The following is a 17,428-nucleotide window of genomic DNA, read 5'->3' as shown; positions in this document are numbered from 1 at the left end:
TTACAGCTTATTTCTCCTGATGCAGCATGTGTATTAATTGCCCATGATTCTCAATGGATTTGACATAATTATGTCTTCCACTATGAGCAAGACTGAGGAGGATAAGCACATCATGAAGTTAAATGCTTAGAATACTTTTGTTATCACTATTCTTTAACACAAATAGATTTGTTTATAATTGTTGCATAGAACATTAATTACAAGAGGAACATGAACACATGATTACAAACAAAATGATTCCATAGCTTTGGCATATGACCTAAAATGAGAATCTGGCCAAGCGACTGCGACTATACCTGTGAAAAGGAGGCTGCTGATTTTATACACCAGCCTTTTGATGATTGTCAGGCCATGGTGGTCTTTGGGCATAGAAAGTCTCATTCCTTAAGGTGTGATAGAGTTCTAGTACTGGCTGCAAAAAGCAATTTACAGTATATGTCAAAAGTCTTCAGAAAATTTCACTTGATTGAAAGAGACAAGAGTACAATAGTTCAAGAGTCCATGGTCTTTGACACTGAATAGACACTTTGGCCAAATGCAACACCTCAGCCATTAGCAAAACCCATTATCTGAAAATGTCGAAATGTACACAGATACCAGCGTTAATGCATAATCATATTTCCAGGGATAGTTGGGTTTTCATGACATGTCTCGAAACATAAAAATAAAATTTGTTGTAGTATGACTGTGTATTATTCTAAGAGGGAGGAAATGCATGCAACACTTGTATTGTTCTGCAGAGTGTTGCAGCAATGAGTTCGGATGCAGAGATGCAGGCCTTCGGGGTGGCTGCCCCATACTTACGGAAACCGGAAAGGGAGCGAATAGAGGCACAAAACAAGCCTTTCGATGCCAAATCAGCTGTCTTTGCATGTGAGCCAAAGGAGCTCTATGTCAAGGGCAATATTCAAAGCAGAGAGGGTGGCAAAGTCACTGTAAAAACCCTGGATGGGGAAGTAAGTATCACACAGAGAATAAGATAACACTGTACCTTTTCATGAAAGTTTAGAAAATGGCAGAACATCATTAATAAAACATGTTTCTTCTCTAGACACTCTCACTTAAGGAAGACCAAGTCTTCCCAATGAACCCCCCTAAATTTGATAAGATTGAGGACATGGCCATGTTGACTCACCTGAATGAAGCATCTGTGCTGTATAACCTCAAAGAGCGTTATGCTTCATGGATGATCTACGTAAGTTCTATTTGAGTCTGAATTTATTTTCACTTAAACCTGTTCCGATCGAGCTTAAATTAAATGTTTCTTTTGAACAGACCTACTCTGGGCTGTTCTGCGTCACTGTCAACCCCTACAAGTGGCTCCCTGTATACAATCAAGAGGTGGTGGAAGCCTACCGAGGCAAAAAACGTCAGGAGGCACCGCCTCACATTTTCTCCATTTCGGATAACGCCTATCAGTCTATGCTGACCGGTAAATATTCACTCTCGCAAAATATTTGAATAATGTTTGATATATGCAACAATGCATTTTTATACAATTTAACATTGCAGGCCACATTTCAGTCATTATCTATGGTATGCAATTCCTCTGGTTTCTGTGATTCTTTTTATACAGATAGAGAAAATCAATCAATATTGATCACGTAAGTTGCCTATTGTCTCAAAAAACATTTGTGTAGTTTGTTTAAGGTGAAGTTTTGTTATAAATATTGAAATATGTTCTTCGATTTACACTTAGTGGAGAATCCGGTGCGGGAAAGACTGTGAACACAAAACGTGTCATCCAGTACTTTGCAACAATTGCGGTTGCTGGTGATAAGAAGAAAGAAGCTCCAACTTCTGGCAAAATGAAGGTAGGTGTTATCTTTCCATCTTTAAGGGATATGTCCATTTTCTCATTTTTGAAGTAGTTAACTTTTCCGAAATAGACCAACAAATGGAAACATGTTTTCCACAGGGAACACTGGAGGATCAGATCATCTCCGCCAACCCTCTGCTGGAAGCTTTTGGCAATGCCAAGACTGTCAGGAATGACAATTCCTCTCGTTTTGTAAGTTTTTAATTGGCATTGTACATTATTCAATTACCATTTTGTTATTCAAATACCATTATCATATCTCACCCCCTTTAATTACACACTGCTGTTATTGAATAGCCTCCTCTTCTCTCTTTAGGGTAAATTCATCAGAATTCATTTTGGAACCACAGGAAAACTGGCTTCCGCTGATATTGAAACGTGTGAGTTCTAGAATGTTCAGGATAACAACAATTACAATTATATTAGTTATATTACCCTGCTCTGTCCAAAAAAATAATTATTTCTTTGACATGACAGATCTGCTAGAAAAGTCAAGAGTAACTTTCCAGCTGTCAGCAGAACGGAGCTATCATATCTTTTATCAGATCACATCCAACAAGAAGCCTGAACTCATTGGTAAGAGATATACTTTTGAACAGAGGTATTTATCTGCAGCATCTTTGTCCAAGTAAATAATTATTGACTTGGTTTTTTATATTAACTATCTTAAATGCCTCTGTAAAGTAGTTAACATGTGTTGTCTGGAGCCTTATCTAGGTACTAGAAAGAAAAAAGAAGCAATTGTGAATCTATATTCAATGCTCTGAAATGTGAACATTGTGCAGAACATTCCATACATTTTCAGTACATGTGAGAATGTAAGCAAACATACTGTACAGACTAACTTCTAATCTTCATACCACAATAATTCCAACAGCTATAGCCTTGGCAATCTGACATCGCTAATTGATGGTGATATTATATGATGGTGATCTGATTTGAGTAATGAGTTATCTATGACTGGTCTGAGACAGCACATCTGTCTGGTATATCGCTGCCTCCTAGTGGCAGAATGCCATTCAAGCAGATTTCTGAGCTACACCAGATAAGCTCCGGTTTCAGTTTGAATACAGTAGATTCTGAATATATTCAGGTTGAATCACTGGATTGTTCAATTTATTAAAATGAAGTATTTCAGCATTTCTATAGATGGTAATATTTTGCAGCAGGATATCTGAATGATCTGAAGTGCAATAGTGATATGCCATAAAAAGTAGATTATACAAATCTGTAGTTCAGTCACATGCTTTCACCGTTCTGATTTCATAAAAAAACTAACAAGTAATTACAAGATTTCTGTAAATCAATAAATACTCTTCTGCACTTTCTTTCTGTCCAGAAACACTTCTTATAACCACAAATCCATATGACTATCCATTTATCAGTCAAGGGGAGATCAGCGTGACCAGTATTGATGATAGTGAAGAGCTCATGGCCACTGATGTAAGTCAGAACCTTCAGCTGTTGAAATTACAATTGTGTGTTTGGAGAGCTGTTAGAACTTCCACTCGTTCATTTCTATGCATTTCCAGAGTGCGATTGACATTCTGGGGTTCACTGCTGAAGAAAAAATTAGCATCTACAAGCTGACAGGGGCTGTGATGCATGAAGGGAATTTGAAGTTCAAACAGAAACCACGTGAGGAACAAGCAGAGCCTGATGGCACTGAGGGTAAAAATCTATTTTCTACCAGCACTCGACCGATGGTCAACATGCAGCAATTACTATGGTTACCATTACAGTACATGCATCTGTGCTCATATACATGTTTCTACTTCAGTTGCTGACAAAGTTGCCTACCTCATGGGCCTGAACTCTGCTGATTTGCTCAAAGTTCTGTGTTATCCCAGAGTGAAGGTGGGAAATGAGTTTGTCACCAAGGGGCAGACAGTTCAACAGGTACTGTGTTCTAGCAGGAAAATATTCTATGTAAGTAGACTATGGGGAAGTGAGCTGAACCTGTTTATTTCTTTGTAGGTGTGCAACTCTATTGGTGCCATATCTAAATCAGTCTATGAAAAAATGTTCTTATGGATGGTCATCCGCATCAACCAGATGTTGGACACAAAGCAGTCCAGACAGTTCTTCATCGGTGTGCTGGACATCGCTGGATTTGAGATCTTTGATGTAAGAATATAGTGCATTTATGAATAGTCTTTTGAATATTTATGCAGTATTGATACTGAAATAATACTTATTCATTAAAGAAGATTATAAAAATTATTACATTACATTACAGTACAACAGCTTGGAGCAATTGTGCATCAACTTCACCAATGAGAAACTGCAACAGTTTTTCAACCACCATATGTTTGTCCTGGAACAAGAAGAGTACAAGAAAGAAGGAATTGAATGGCAGTTCATAGATTTCGGTATGGATTTGGCAGCCTGCATTGAGCTTATTGAGAAGGTAATAAAAGGATGATAGCAATTACTTTATATGTACCCTATACATCTAAATATAGTCATACTGAAGGTAATGATTTCTTTGGGTTTTGATTTACAGCCAATGGGCATCTTCTCTATCCTTGAAGAGGAGTGTATGTTCCCCAAGGCTTCAGACACAACCTTCAAGAACAAGTTGTATGACCAACATCTTGGGAAATCAAACAACTTTCAGAAGCCCAAGATTGTGAAGGGCAAGCCTGAGGCCCACTTCTCCCTGGTGCACTATGCTGGAACAGTGGACTACAGCATCCAGGGCTGGTTAGACAAAAACAAGGACCCCCTGAATGAATCTGTAGTGCAGTTGTACCAGAAATCCTCTCTGAAGCTGCTGGCCCAGCTCTATGCAAACTTTTCATCAGGGGATGGTATGTGAGCCTCTTTCTTTTAGGACCTGTCAAACTATTGATATGATATGTATGCCCTAAAACTGTCATCCTCAATGCATTTAAGCTACTCATCTGCAGAAGATAATTTCATTACCATATTTTATCTGTCAGTTGTTTCATGGTTTGTGCTTTTGAACTTACAGAGAGTGGTGGAGGGAAGAAAGGTGCCAAAAAGAAGGGTTCATCCTTCCAGACGGTGTCTGCTCTCTTCAGGGTATATACTGCACTACTGAAAAATGTCACTGATACATTTGAAAAGAGAAAGTGATACTCAACAAGCCAGCCCCTATTATTCCTTGCATAACATGAGTTCAAAGAAAAATTTCTTTTGTATGTATATATGAAAAATGACTAACCTACCTATGCTTATATATATTGTTAATAATGTTCTGTTGAGCAGGAAAACCTGGGGAAGCTTATGACTAATTTGAGAAGCACACATCCTCATTTTGTAAGATGCATTATTCCCAATGAGACCAAGACACCAGGTAAAGAGATCAAAAATTATTGGATTAAAATATATTCACCACTCATAAATAATATCCCTCGGTTTTAGCAATATGAACACATTTATAGGTGCAATGGAGAACCAACTGGTTATCCACCAGCTGAGGTGTAATGGCGTGCTGGAAGGAATCAGAATCTGCAGGAAGGGGTTCCCAAGCAGAATCCTATATGGAGATTTCAAACAGAGGTAACATCTCAGCTACATTTACATTTTACATTTTACATTTTAGTCATTTGGCAGACACTTTTAATCCAAAGCGACTTACAAGTGCATAGGTTCTTCCACAAGTCAAAGCATCACATCCATAACTAGGAAAATACACATGGAATGCTGTTCTAAACATAGAGTCATCATAAGTGTAATTTGTTTTTTTGTTTTTTTTGTGTTAGACAAGGAGGATAGGGATATCAGAAAGGGGGGGCGGGGGAAATCAGAAGGGAGGACTAAGGTGGAGTTTGAAAAGGTGTGTTTTGAGTCTGCGTCGAAATAGGGGGAGGGATTCTGCTGTCCTGACAGTGGTAGGCAAGTCATTCCACCACTGAGGAACCAGAACGGAAAACAGGCGTGAACGTGCAGCTCAACCGCCAGGTGCACGTAGAGAGGGAACCATAAGGCGACCAGAGCTGGCAGAGCGGAGTGGTCTAGCTGGGGAGTAGGGAGTGATCAAGGATTGTATGTAAGGTGGGGCAGTCCCCTTAGCAGCCTGAAATGCCAACACTAGGGCCTTGAATCGGATGCGTGCGGCAATAGGTAGCCAGTGGAGGGTGACATGAGCCGACCTGGGCTGACTGGTGATCAGGCGGGCTGCAGCATTCTGGACCAGCTGGAGGGGCTTGATGGCACACGCTGGGAGACTGGCTAGGAGGGAGTTGCAGTAATCCAGGCGGGAAATGATGAGCGCCTGGACTAGGAGCTGGGTGGCTTTCTCCGTCAGGAGATGACGGATACGGCGTATATTATACAGAAAGAACCTGCAGGTTCTGGCAGTGGAGGATACTTGTGGAGCCAGGGTGAGGCAGTTATCAAGAGTCACCCCAAGATTCTTTGCCGTACGGGAGGAGGAAACTACAAAGTCCTCAACAGTCAGTGAGAGGTCAATTGACAGAGAGGACTTAGCAGGGATGTAGAGAAGCTCAGTTTTGGCAAGGTTGAGCTTCAGGTGGTGGGAAGTCATCCACGCAGAGATATCAGCCAAGCAGGCAGAGATCCGTGTGGTGACTTGGGTGTTGGGGGGAAGGAAATAAAAAGTTGGCTGTCATCAGCGTAAGCTACTTGACTTAAATGTTCAATAAAGGACACTTTATTTCACCTTTACTTACTTTTTATTTCCCGTAGGTACAAGTTACTCAATGCCAGTGTTATCCCAGAAGGCCAATTCATTGACAACAAGAAAGCTTCAGAGAAACTCTTGGCGTCAATTGATGTGGACCACACTCAATACAAATTTGGACATACTAAGGTAAATTACATATACAGAGGTTGATAAACTTTAATTTATGATTTGCCACAGCATGTTCTTTTCCAGAAATGACTATTTAATATTCATAGGTGTTTTTCAAAGCCGGTCTGCTGGGTACCTTGGAGGAGATGCGGGATGAAAAACTGACTGTACTCATCACCATCACGCAAGCATTGTGTCGTGGGTTCCTCATGAGACAGGAATTTGCACAGATGATGGAAAGAAGGTATATTACCTGAAAATATTATGAACAATATTGTGACCTGAAAAACATGATAATAAAATATAATAATAATAATAATAATAATTATAGTGGCTATTCCGTTTCAAAATTATAGCTACTGCCCCAGCAATAGAAAAGATTGTTTTAACGCACCTTTGTTGTAGATCCAGGCTCCATGCTCATGTTCATTGTTTGAAAATAATAAACCAAACAAATAAATCCTACCAAAACGTTGTAGGCCAGCACTATGAACAAACAATGTCAAGTGTGTGTGTGTGAAAGAGAGAAAATAGATGATAGATGTAAGATTATAGAAGTTTAGGACATAAACTGTAGATTAGATGCGATGAGATGTGGTGGTTAGAAAACTGTGTTTGCTCTCAACTAAAGCTAGGACTCAATCCCTACCCAAACATTTCTCACTTCCCTTTGTTAACTTGTACCACACCCCATTCCTATGGGTGTGGCCAAGATTGCCAATCAGTGGCCATCTGTCAATCAAAATCAGTAAATCAGAACTATAACAAAAAATATGGGAAGTCTTGAAATTATAATGATTATTCTTTAAATATAAACAAAAAAGGCTATTTGGCTCCTACAATAATAATAATAATAATAATAATAATAATAATAATAATAATAATAATAATATTTGCAGAGAGTCCATTTTCACAATCCAGTACAACATCCGCTCATTCATGAATGTGAAACACTGGCCATGGATGAAGCTATATTTCAAGATTAAGCCACTTCTGAGGAGTGCAGAGGCAGAGAAAGAAATGGCCAACATGAAGGAGGAATTTGCCAAATGCAAGGAGGATCTTACAAAGGAAAAAGCAAAGAGGAAGGAGCTTGAAGCCAAAATGGTCACTCTGCTCCAGGAAAAGAATGATTTGCAACTGCAAGTTCAGTCTGTGAGTGGGATTATAAATTATGATTGAGAACTTGGATTTAGAAGATTGGGAAATTATGTGTAATAGAAAATCCACTTTTATTATTTAGTATTAATGCTTATGGTAATGAAATTTTTGTCCAGGAAAGTGAAAGTCTCTCAGATGCAGAGGAGAGGTGTGAGGGCCTGATTAAAAACAAAATACAGCTTGAAGCAAAACTGAAGGAGACAAATGAGAGGCTGGAGGATGAGGAGGAAATCAATGCTGACCTGACGTCCAAGAAGAGGAAACTGGAGGACGAATGCTGTGAGCTGAAGAAAGACATTGATGACTTAGAGCTCACCTTGGCCAAAGTAGAAAAAGAGAAACATGCCACAGAGAACAAGGTAAATTGCAATGTGATCATAATTAAACCTGGCTGGCTAATCTGAACATAAATGAGCATATTTGCACATCTTTAGGTTAAAAACCTGACGGAAGAAATGGCATCCCTGGACGAAACCATTGTTAAGTTAACCAAGGAGAAGAAAGCCCTCCAAGAAGCACATCAACAGACCCTTGATGATCTGCAGGCAGAGGAAGACAAAGTCAACACTCTGACCAAAGTCAAGGCAAAGCTTGAACAGCAAGTGGATGATGTGAGTTTGAAATCCAAGCATATTGTAATAGCTCAAAATAATTTTGATAAACAACAATGTAACCTTATGTAACCTTACAGCTTGAGAGTTCTTTAGAGCAAGAGAGGAAACTCCGCATGGACTTGGAGAGAGCAAAGAGAAAACTTGAGGGGGATCTGAAACTCACTCAAGAATCCGTAATGGATTTGGAGAATGACAGACAGCAAATGGAGGAGCGGCTAAAAAAGTAAGATTCAAACAATATCACTAAGAAAGCTATACTCTGTGGACATTCCTACTTTTGTTAACAATATTATTTTTTACTTAACAGGAAAGACTTTGAACTTAGTCAGCTTCTTAGTAGAATTGAAGAGGAGCAAAATATGGGACTGCAAGCTCAAAAGAAGATAAAGGAGTTGCAAGTAATTTCAGAGTCAGTCATTATGACAATTGTGTTCTATTGTTCTATGGTCTTGAGAGTATTTTTCTGTTTTAACAGGCCCGCATTGAAGAATTGGAGGAAGAAAATGAGGCTGAACGTGCGGCTCGAGCCAAGGTTGAGAAACAGAGAGTTGATGTAGCTAGAGAACTGGAGGAGATCAGTGAGAGGCTCGAAGAGGCCGGTGGGGCGACTGCAGCTCAGATTGAGATGAACAAGAAGCGTGAAGCTGAGTTCCACAAACTGCGACGTGATCTAGAGGAATCTACTCTTCAGCACGAGGGTACCACCGGTGCTCTGCGTAAGAAGCATGCGGACACTGTGGCAGAGTTAGGAGAACAAATCGACAACCTTCAGCGTGTTAAACAGAAGATGGAAAAGGAAAAGAGTGAATTCAAAATGGAGATTGATGACCTTTCCAGCAACATAGAATCTGTGGCCAAATCAAAAGTAAAATTCTTTAAAATACTGAATGTGATCAAAGGAAGTATGCTAATATTTCTTATTATCTGTCATAACATGCTTTTGTAATTTTATTTGAAGGCACATTTTGAGAAGATGTGTCATACTTTGGAAGACCAATTAAGTGAATACAAATCCAAGTATGATGAGGCTTCTCGCCAGATTAATGAAACCAATGTTCTAAAAGCAAGACTCCAGACAGAAAATGGTAAGAAACACAATTCATGGAACACATTCATTTTCTTTTCATTACAGTACCAGCTCAAAAATATTTCACATCTCCTTCCTCAAGGTGAGTTTTCCCGAAGGCTTGAAGAAAAAGAATCTTTGCTGACACAGATGACGAGGAGCAAACAAGCCTTCACTCAGCAAATTGAAGAACTTAAGAGATTTGTGGAAGAGGAAGCAAAGGTAATGCTTCAGTTTATACTGTAGAATTATAGCTAGTATAGTTCTGGTAGAACTTAAAAATTACTGCACTGTGTCATCCAAGAAAGTGATGGAAGTAATAGTTAACAAATTTGTGTTAAAGCTTCAGAAATTGTGTACTTAAAAATATGTCTGAGTCTGACTGATCTCTGTAGGTATTTCAAAATAATATCTGCTCTAGGTGATCTGCGGACAACTGGCGGAATGTTTTCCATCATTTTTTCCAATCACTTTTTCCATCATACCATCATACTCAGGAAGCAGCAGTGTAGATTATTTCTAAGCTTCTTACTACATACAGTGGGCTCCAGAATTATTGGCACCCTTAATAAAAATTTTGACTGCATTGTATAATCAACATGGATAAAGTTGTATATTGTATGTTCGAACATATAGAAAAAGTACAACTACATAATTTCAATTTACTTTTGCCAAAATGATTGGCTATAGTTATTCCATTACTTCCTGTTTACTAGAGCATAAAAACTAGGTAAGAAGCATGCACAATCCCTTTGTCACCCATCAGCATGGGAAAAGCCATAGAACTGTCAATTTAGAAGACACAGATGGAATGACCATCACAAGTCAGGCACTATTTGAGATCAATGAATGATCAATGAATTCAACAAAGCACAAGGAAATCTTGGCAGAAGATCTGGTTGCATCTGCTAGAAAGCTAGTCTTGGTTGTAGGTAGATTGTCCAGCAGGACAATGAGTCCAAGCATACATCAAAATCCACACGGAAATGGTTAAGTAAAAACAACAACCATGCTCTGCAATGGCCATATCAGTTTTCAGACTTAAATCCCATGAATAACCTATGGTCTGAACTGAAGACGCAAGTATCCAAAGGATATCAATTATGGTGAAAAGTTCTGCATGGAGGAATGGTCATACAAATCCCTCTAAATGTGTTATCTAACCTTATCACAAATTATAGGAAAAGACTCATTGCTGCCATATTTGTCAGGGGTGTTTGCACAAAGTGCAAACCAGGTGTGCCAATAATTGTGGAACCTTTTTTTATTTTAAATATGTAAGACTGGTTTATTCCCTTGAATATTAATAAAGCACATTAGTTTACGCATGTTGGAAAATAAAGCTTATATCAATTACTATTTCAGTTTATTGCATGTTCTGTGCGTATTTATCAAGGGTGCCAATAATTCTGGAGGTGACTGTAGTTACAGGTTTTCAACTTGGGTGAGATGTCGGTGTCACACCCTTGACCAAGATACTCAAGAACTGCATTGAGTACTTTTGTTTCAAAGAACAATTATAGCTTTCCAAATGTAAGCTTTCTGACAGGAAAATCTGGAGGAATATGAAAAGATATTATAATAAAATTTGATAAGAATATGTATGTGTATTATTAAAATATCCGTTTTTTTTTCTTCTTCAAAGGCAAAGAATGCTCTTGCCCATTCTCTACAGTCAGCCCGCCATGACTGTGACCTGTTGAGGGAGCAGTATGAGGAGGAGCAGGAGGCCAAGGCTGAGCTCCAGCGCGGAATGTCCAAGGTTAATGGTGAGGTGGCTCAGTGGAGAACCAAATATGAAACTGATGCCATTCAACGCACTGAGGAACTTGAGGAAGCCAAGTAGGTATTATTTATTCGACACATTTTATATTTGAATAGAAAAGTCAGGCCACAAGCATTTAAAATATAAATACACCTTCCCACAGGAAAAAGCTCGCTCAGCGTCTGCAGGATGCAGAAGAGTCCATTGAAGCAATGAACTCCAAGTGTTCTTCCCTGGAAAAGACAAAGCTAAGACTGCAGAATGAGGTTGAAGACCTCATGGCTGATGTGGAGAGGGCAAATGCTCAAGCAGTTGCTCTTGATAGGAAGCAACGGAATTTTGACAAGGTAGTGGATAAGTGCCTATGATTGATATTGGTGTAGTGGCAATCACAATGATTTGAATATACCCACTTTACCTGTGTTATTGTTAAATCAATTATAGATTCTGGCTGACTCAAAGCAGAAGTTCGAGGAAAGTCAGGCAGAGCTGGAAGGTGCTCTGAAAGAGTCTCGTTCTCTCAGCACTGAACTTTTCAAATTGAAGAACTCTTATGAAGAAGCTCTGGATCAGCTGGAGACCATAAAACGGGAGAACAAGAACTTACAACGTATGCTAACTGCTTAAGATTATATTTTCCACTGATATTCAAACATTAAAACAATCAAATAGACTTCTAAGTTTGATGTTGATGTAATTACAGAGGAAATCTCAGACCTTACTGAACAGATAGGAGGAAATGGGAAACTTATCCATGAGCTGGAAAAGTCTAAGAAGCAAATGGAGACAGAAAAAATGGAACTCCAGACTGCTCTGGAAGAAGCTGAGGTATATCATTATAATAAGAATCAACCTGAAAACTGATGATGGTGAACACTCTTTCAACATTATAATGTATTTTAGGGAGCCTATTGTCAACTGGCCGGGGACTACAGCTGGAAATTAGTCATGTAGGCTAAAGCTGCTCCATTTACTGTTTACAGTTAATTAATGGGGACTGTCCACGACATTATAAACAAATAAATTCAAATTCAAATTCAAACAGTATATTTATTTTGTGGCATATTTCTGTTTTTTTCTTGTTTTAACTATACCAAGGCTTCTTTGGAACATGAAGAATCCAAGATTCTTCGAATCCAGCTTGAGCTTAGTCAAATTAAATCTGAGGTGGACAGGAAAATGGCTGAGAAAGATGAGGAGATGGATCAGATGAAAAGGAATAGCCAAAGGGTTATTGATTCAATGCAAAATGCCTTGGATGCAGAAATCCGAAACAGGAACGATGCTGTGAGAATCAAGAAGAAGATGGAGGGAGACCTCAACGAAATGGAAATTCAGCTGAGCCACGCCAACCGCCAAGCGGCTGAGGCTCAGAAACAACTGAGAAATGTCCAGGGGCAGCTCAAGGTACATGGATCAATTCAGAGTCACATTCAAACCAACTTCCCTGTCTCTTTCATGTATTTATCATAATATGTGCTTATATTATGTACCCAGGATGCTGTTCTTCACCTTGACGATGCCACCAGAGGCCAAGAAGACCTAAAAGAACAAGTTGTCATGGTGGAGCGTAGGAACTGTCTGATGCAGGCTGAGATCGAAGAGCTGAGGGCCGGTCTGGAACAAACAGAGAGAAGCCGGAAAATAGCTGAGCAGGAGCTGGTGGATGCCACTGAACGAGTGGCGCTGCTTCATTCCCAGGTTAAAATGCAGTTATAGTTCATCTTTGGAGCTCAATAATTTCACATGCATGTGACTGATATTTCAAAATGAAACTATTTCCAGAACACCAGTCTCATCAATACCAAGAAGAAGCTAGAAGGAGATATAAGTTCCCTGCAAGCTGAGGCAGAGGATGCCATGCAGGAAGCAAGAAATGCTGAGGAAAAGGCTAAGAAAGCCATCACTGATGTAAGCATTATAGCAAATGTGCCTTTATGTGCTTTATTCAATCAATACATGTGTTTAGTTTGCTACAGCTTCACTGAGATTATGTGTGGTACATATACAGGCTGCCATGATGGCAGAGGAACTAAAGAAGGAACAAGACACCAGTGCTCATCTGGAAAGAATGAAGAAGAACCTGGAGGTCACAGTCAAGGATCTGCAGCATCGCCTGGATGAGGCTGAGAATCTGGCCATGAAGGGCGGAAAGAAACAGCTCCAGAAACTGGAGGCTAGGGTAATCTATGTATTTTGTTAAATGTACAAGCAAGCTTCTGAGGATATTAAAGAATGTCTTTCAGACCTTCAACATACATTTAACTTTACAATCCTGGGAACTTCTCAGCCATGTTACAACGTGGCCAGATTCTAGAGAGATAAAGCAAATTGGGGAGAAAAGATATTGTAAAGAATGAAGAAGCGGATGTGAGAACAACAAGGTAATTTTCATTTGCAGGTACGTGAGCTGGAGAATGAGCTTGACGTTGAACAAAGGCGTGGGGTCGATGCCATTAAAGGTGTCCGCAAATATGAGAGAAGAATCAAGGAGCTCATCTACCAGGTTATGCACCAAATCATCTTTTCAATTAAATATTTCTGAGCAACATTTGCTGTACAATGTTAACATTCATTCAAGCTTCATAGACAAGTAATTTTCTTTGTACAGACTGAAGAAGACAAGAAGAATATGATCAGACTCCAAGACTTAGTGGACAAGCTTCAACTTAAAGTAAAGGCTTACAAGAGGCAGGCCGAGGAAGCCGTAAGTTCATGTAAAAAAAAAAAGGAGGGAGGCCTGGTGGGATGCTACAAAGGGGGTCTCTTTGCATAACCTGGCTTCACAAAACCAAACAACCACTATCGGGCTTAATCAGTACTATGAAGGTGGTTATCAACTTGCTCAGTGAAGACGGGCTTTGTTAACCAAAACAGTGGTTAAAAGTGGCGGTGTATGCAACATATTTCTCACCTGAGAAAAAAAAGTTATACGAATGAATATAATGGATGGATAAGAAGAAATTAGAACATGAAACACTCAGAGGTGAATTGCAAAAACACCAATTCCGCCAACAATGTCAGGGACAAGGGTTGGTAAAAATAGCTAATAGTGTAAATGTGTCATAAACTTATTTAGAATATCATACCATAAATCTATACAAATAAATCTCACAAATTGTCTTACAGATTATTTCTGCTGCGGGAACTAGGCTACACATTCTCTAACTCCTAAAATGTAACTTCTTACAAGATATTTACGATTGTTATGTCTGAAGCTAAATAGGGTTATTTTTAAACTCACACCAAAGTTTATTCTTAAACTCAAAAATCTTATAATTCAGGGAAGTAGAGAGGCTATTGGTGCACAGGGTTCAAGAAGCTTGCATTATTCCGGCTACTGTATTCTCTCTGTTGAGAATCTAACTTACAGTTTCTGTATTGTGCGACTTTAACCACAAAGAAAACCAGCCAATTAATTTAGTCTCCGCTCTGCCAGAAAAACAAGCTGTACAGGAGTGTCCTGGAGAGACATCCATTTCAAAGGAGTTGATTGGTCAAAGGGCGGTGCTTTTATATGTTAGAAGCCGATAGCCTGAGCATAACCTGTCCAGGACCAGGTTAGCTGTGCAACATACTTTGCCCTTGAGATATACCCAGATTTAAAATAACGTAGCTTCATAGTATGGGAAACCCAGGGTTCGAGTTTAAATTACCTTGCTAAAAACAAAAAGCATCCAGTGAGTGGTAGTTCTGTGAACAGAAATGCCTTGTTGATGAGAGAGGTCAACAGAAAAGGGCCAGACTGGTCAAAGCTGACAGGAAGGTGACATAACACAAAAAAACCACACATTACAACAGTGGTATGCATAAGAGCATCTCACACAATGCGTTAAACCTGTTAGTGGATAGGCTACAGCAGCATATATAAGTCTAATAAATACCTCATAAAATGCTCACTGCATGTTCTCTTACTCAAAATGCCACAAATGTATCAACATTGTACCCCATTCAATCCCATTGAATTTTTTCATGATTTTACATGTACAAAACATCTAATCTTGCCCTGGAAAAATGCATTTCAGGGCATTTTTCTGAAGGAATTAGCTTGAAGAAATAAATAATTTTGGTCTGAAATTTCAATAGGGACTCCTGTTTTACTGTACATATACCCTTCATTAGTGTAATATTGCATACTGTATTTTTGCTGGTAGGAGGAGCAGGCAAACACTCACATGTCCAAGTTCAGGAGGGTGCAGCACGAGCTGGACGAGGCAGAGGAGCGTGCTGACATTGCTGAGGCCCAGGTCAACAAGATAAGAGCAAAGAGCCGTGACATGGGATTAAAGGTTAGTTGTTACCCTTTTTCAATGCTTTCCTCCAACATAGTGTTGGGAATACTTTGGAATACATGTAAAACTGGCTTAAATACCCAACTCTGAAGTGCTGGTTACCTCCTTTCCACCCAAAGCAAGCAAGCAAGTGGTCTAATTATGGGTCTGATGCTAGTTCCATATGTGATTGCTTACCTTAACTTCAGAGACTTGAATTCGTTGATAGAAAGTGCCATTAAGTGTCATACTGCCTACAACTGTATTAGAGCAAATTATTGTACTAGCCAGAAATAATATTATGCTATATCAATCATTATTTATTCCATCTGCTAGGATAATATCTAGTGGGCTATGTGAGTAACCATTTTTAGCTGTCAAATGATACCTAAATGTTTAAATTAATGGTTGACTTGGTTCAAAAATACTCATAGGTCACAGTGTTGTTTGCAATCTTTGAATGCATCTATTTTTTCACCCACACACAAGGGTATTGCTGTCAATCTCACCAGTTTGAAAACTGATTTATCATCTTTGTGGAATAGAGATAACCTTTATGTGATTGTGACATTTTCTCTATTGTCATTGCAAGCTCATTTAATTATATTTGGTGCAACTCCAAAGCTCGGGCCACCCATTTCAGAGGAAGTGCATATCTCAGATGTATGCACATCCCACTCAGATGGGACTGCATAAAAAGCACTTAAGTTCATCACGTCAAGACCGGGCCGTCTATCTGCCTATCAGGGTCTTATAGCAAGAGATCATACCACAAAAACCAAGTTAATTTAAATAGTTTAAATTGTGCTATAAACCAGTGACTTGTAGGAAGTGGTCACACCACAATAAAGTCACCCCATTAATTCCTCCCACACATTGAATATTCCAGTCGATGGGTGTGATGATCAACCCATGCCTGCTTCGACAAAATTACTATTATATTGCACTCCACAAAGTTGTAGAATTAAGAGAAAATGCTATTTACTTTCAAGTCAGTAACATTTGTATTCTTCTCTCTCTCACATAGCCTGCTGAATCTGAAGAGTAGAAGACCACTAAATGGTAGTGGATGAAAAATGTGTGCACTATAGTAGTACTGTCTATCAATGGACATTGTAGTGAACATTAATAAAGCAAAGCATCTTAAAGTTGTCTTCGTATGTTCTCTCATTTCAACTTACATCAATGATTGCATTTGACCTAGTTGTAACAAATACAACTTCATTTAAATTCTTTGAACAACAGCCCAATGGGTGGGTGGTGGGGGGTGGGAGTGTGTACTTATTAGGAAAACACACAAAAATGGAGCTGATGATCAAAACCCGCAGACGGGCAGAGCAGTGCAGTTCAGAGAGCGGGAGGTCCAGCAGCATCGAGTCCAGAAGGCAAAGTAACCCTCAGAGCAGGCAGGTGAGTGTACATGGGTAATGAAGCGACAAGACGGAACAGGAAGCGAAACTAGCAGGGAACAGTGAGGTAAGCAGGAGGCAAGGCTGGCAGAAGACAGAGCTGGGTGCGAAACAAAACACTGGACAACTCGAACAGAACTGACGGGACAGCCAACTAACTAAAACCTCTGACATGAAGCAAGCACTTCAAAAGTATGACTGAACTGAGACTAAATAGTGACATGGGCAGGTGTAGGAAATCGAACTAATGATTAACTAAGTGGGAGTGAATGATCTGCATGTGCCAGTACTAATTGAATGATTGACGAGGGCGTGAGGATCAGGACATGTGGTCAGAACTGCGGGGCATATGAAATCAGTGCTAGTGGAATAATGAGGTGATAAGTAAGCGTGTGAAACTGTGATCAGGAAATGAGAGGCGGGGCTAATGAGGTGAGTGAAATGTCTACATGACAGTGGAAAACCAGGAACGGACATGGAACACGAACCGTACCCAACCTATAACATGAAAATAAAAACACACAGGTAAATGAAATACAA

At 39.4% G+C, this 17,428-nt stretch overlaps 1 protein-coding gene across 1 annotated transcript; it reads left to right on the top strand.

The window, feature by feature from the left end:
* Positions 1 to 752: 752 nt before the first annotated feature.
* LOC133113015 (myosin heavy chain, fast skeletal muscle-like) lies at positions 753 to 16,627 on the top strand. The gene is made up of 39 exons (XM_061222928.1): positions 753 to 956; positions 1,052 to 1,195; positions 1,276 to 1,432; positions 1,577 to 1,604; positions 1,700 to 1,814; positions 1,919 to 2,011; positions 2,136 to 2,199; positions 2,297 to 2,395; positions 3,159 to 3,262; positions 3,352 to 3,490; positions 3,600 to 3,718; positions 3,797 to 3,946; positions 4,059 to 4,229; positions 4,326 to 4,632; positions 4,797 to 4,867; positions 5,054 to 5,141; positions 5,230 to 5,347; positions 6,497 to 6,620; positions 6,710 to 6,846; positions 7,502 to 7,757; positions 7,880 to 8,122; positions 8,198 to 8,374; positions 8,455 to 8,600; positions 8,685 to 8,775; positions 8,853 to 9,242; positions 9,336 to 9,462; positions 9,547 to 9,665; positions 11,089 to 11,285; positions 11,372 to 11,555; positions 11,653 to 11,818; positions 11,912 to 12,036; positions 12,307 to 12,615; positions 12,706 to 12,909; positions 12,994 to 13,119; positions 13,220 to 13,390; positions 13,610 to 13,714; positions 13,820 to 13,915; positions 15,363 to 15,497; positions 16,507 to 16,627. Exons 1-39 carry the CDS (start codon positions 753 to 755, stop codon positions 16,525 to 16,527), a joined length of 5,820 nt encoding a protein of 1,939 aa, XP_061078912.1. The 3' UTR covers positions 16,528 to 16,627.
* The last annotated feature ends 801 nt before the right edge of the window (positions 16,628 to 17,428 follow it).

This window comes from Conger conger, chromosome 2 (genome assembly GCF_963514075.1).
Source record: "Conger conger chromosome 2, fConCon1.1, whole genome shotgun sequence".
Lineage (NCBI taxonomy): Eukaryota > Metazoa > Chordata > Actinopteri > Anguilliformes > Congridae > Conger > Conger conger.
The sequence above is the reverse complement of the archived record's forward strand: the minus strand, read 5'-3'. Positions and strand labels throughout refer to the sequence as shown.

Coding starts and splice junctions, on each gene's coding strand:
- LOC133113015 (XM_061222928.1), top strand. CDS start 753: ATGAGTTCGGATGCAGAGATGCAGGCCTTCGGGGTGGCTGCCCCATAC. Junction 8,123..8,197: donor AACATGCCACAGAGAACAAG/GTAAATTGCAAT, acceptor GCACATCTTTAG/GTTAAAAACCTGACGGAAGA. Junction 11,286..11,371: donor GAGGAACTTGAGGAAGCCAA/GTAGGTATTATT, acceptor ACCTTCCCACAG/GAAAAAGCTCGCTCAGCGTC.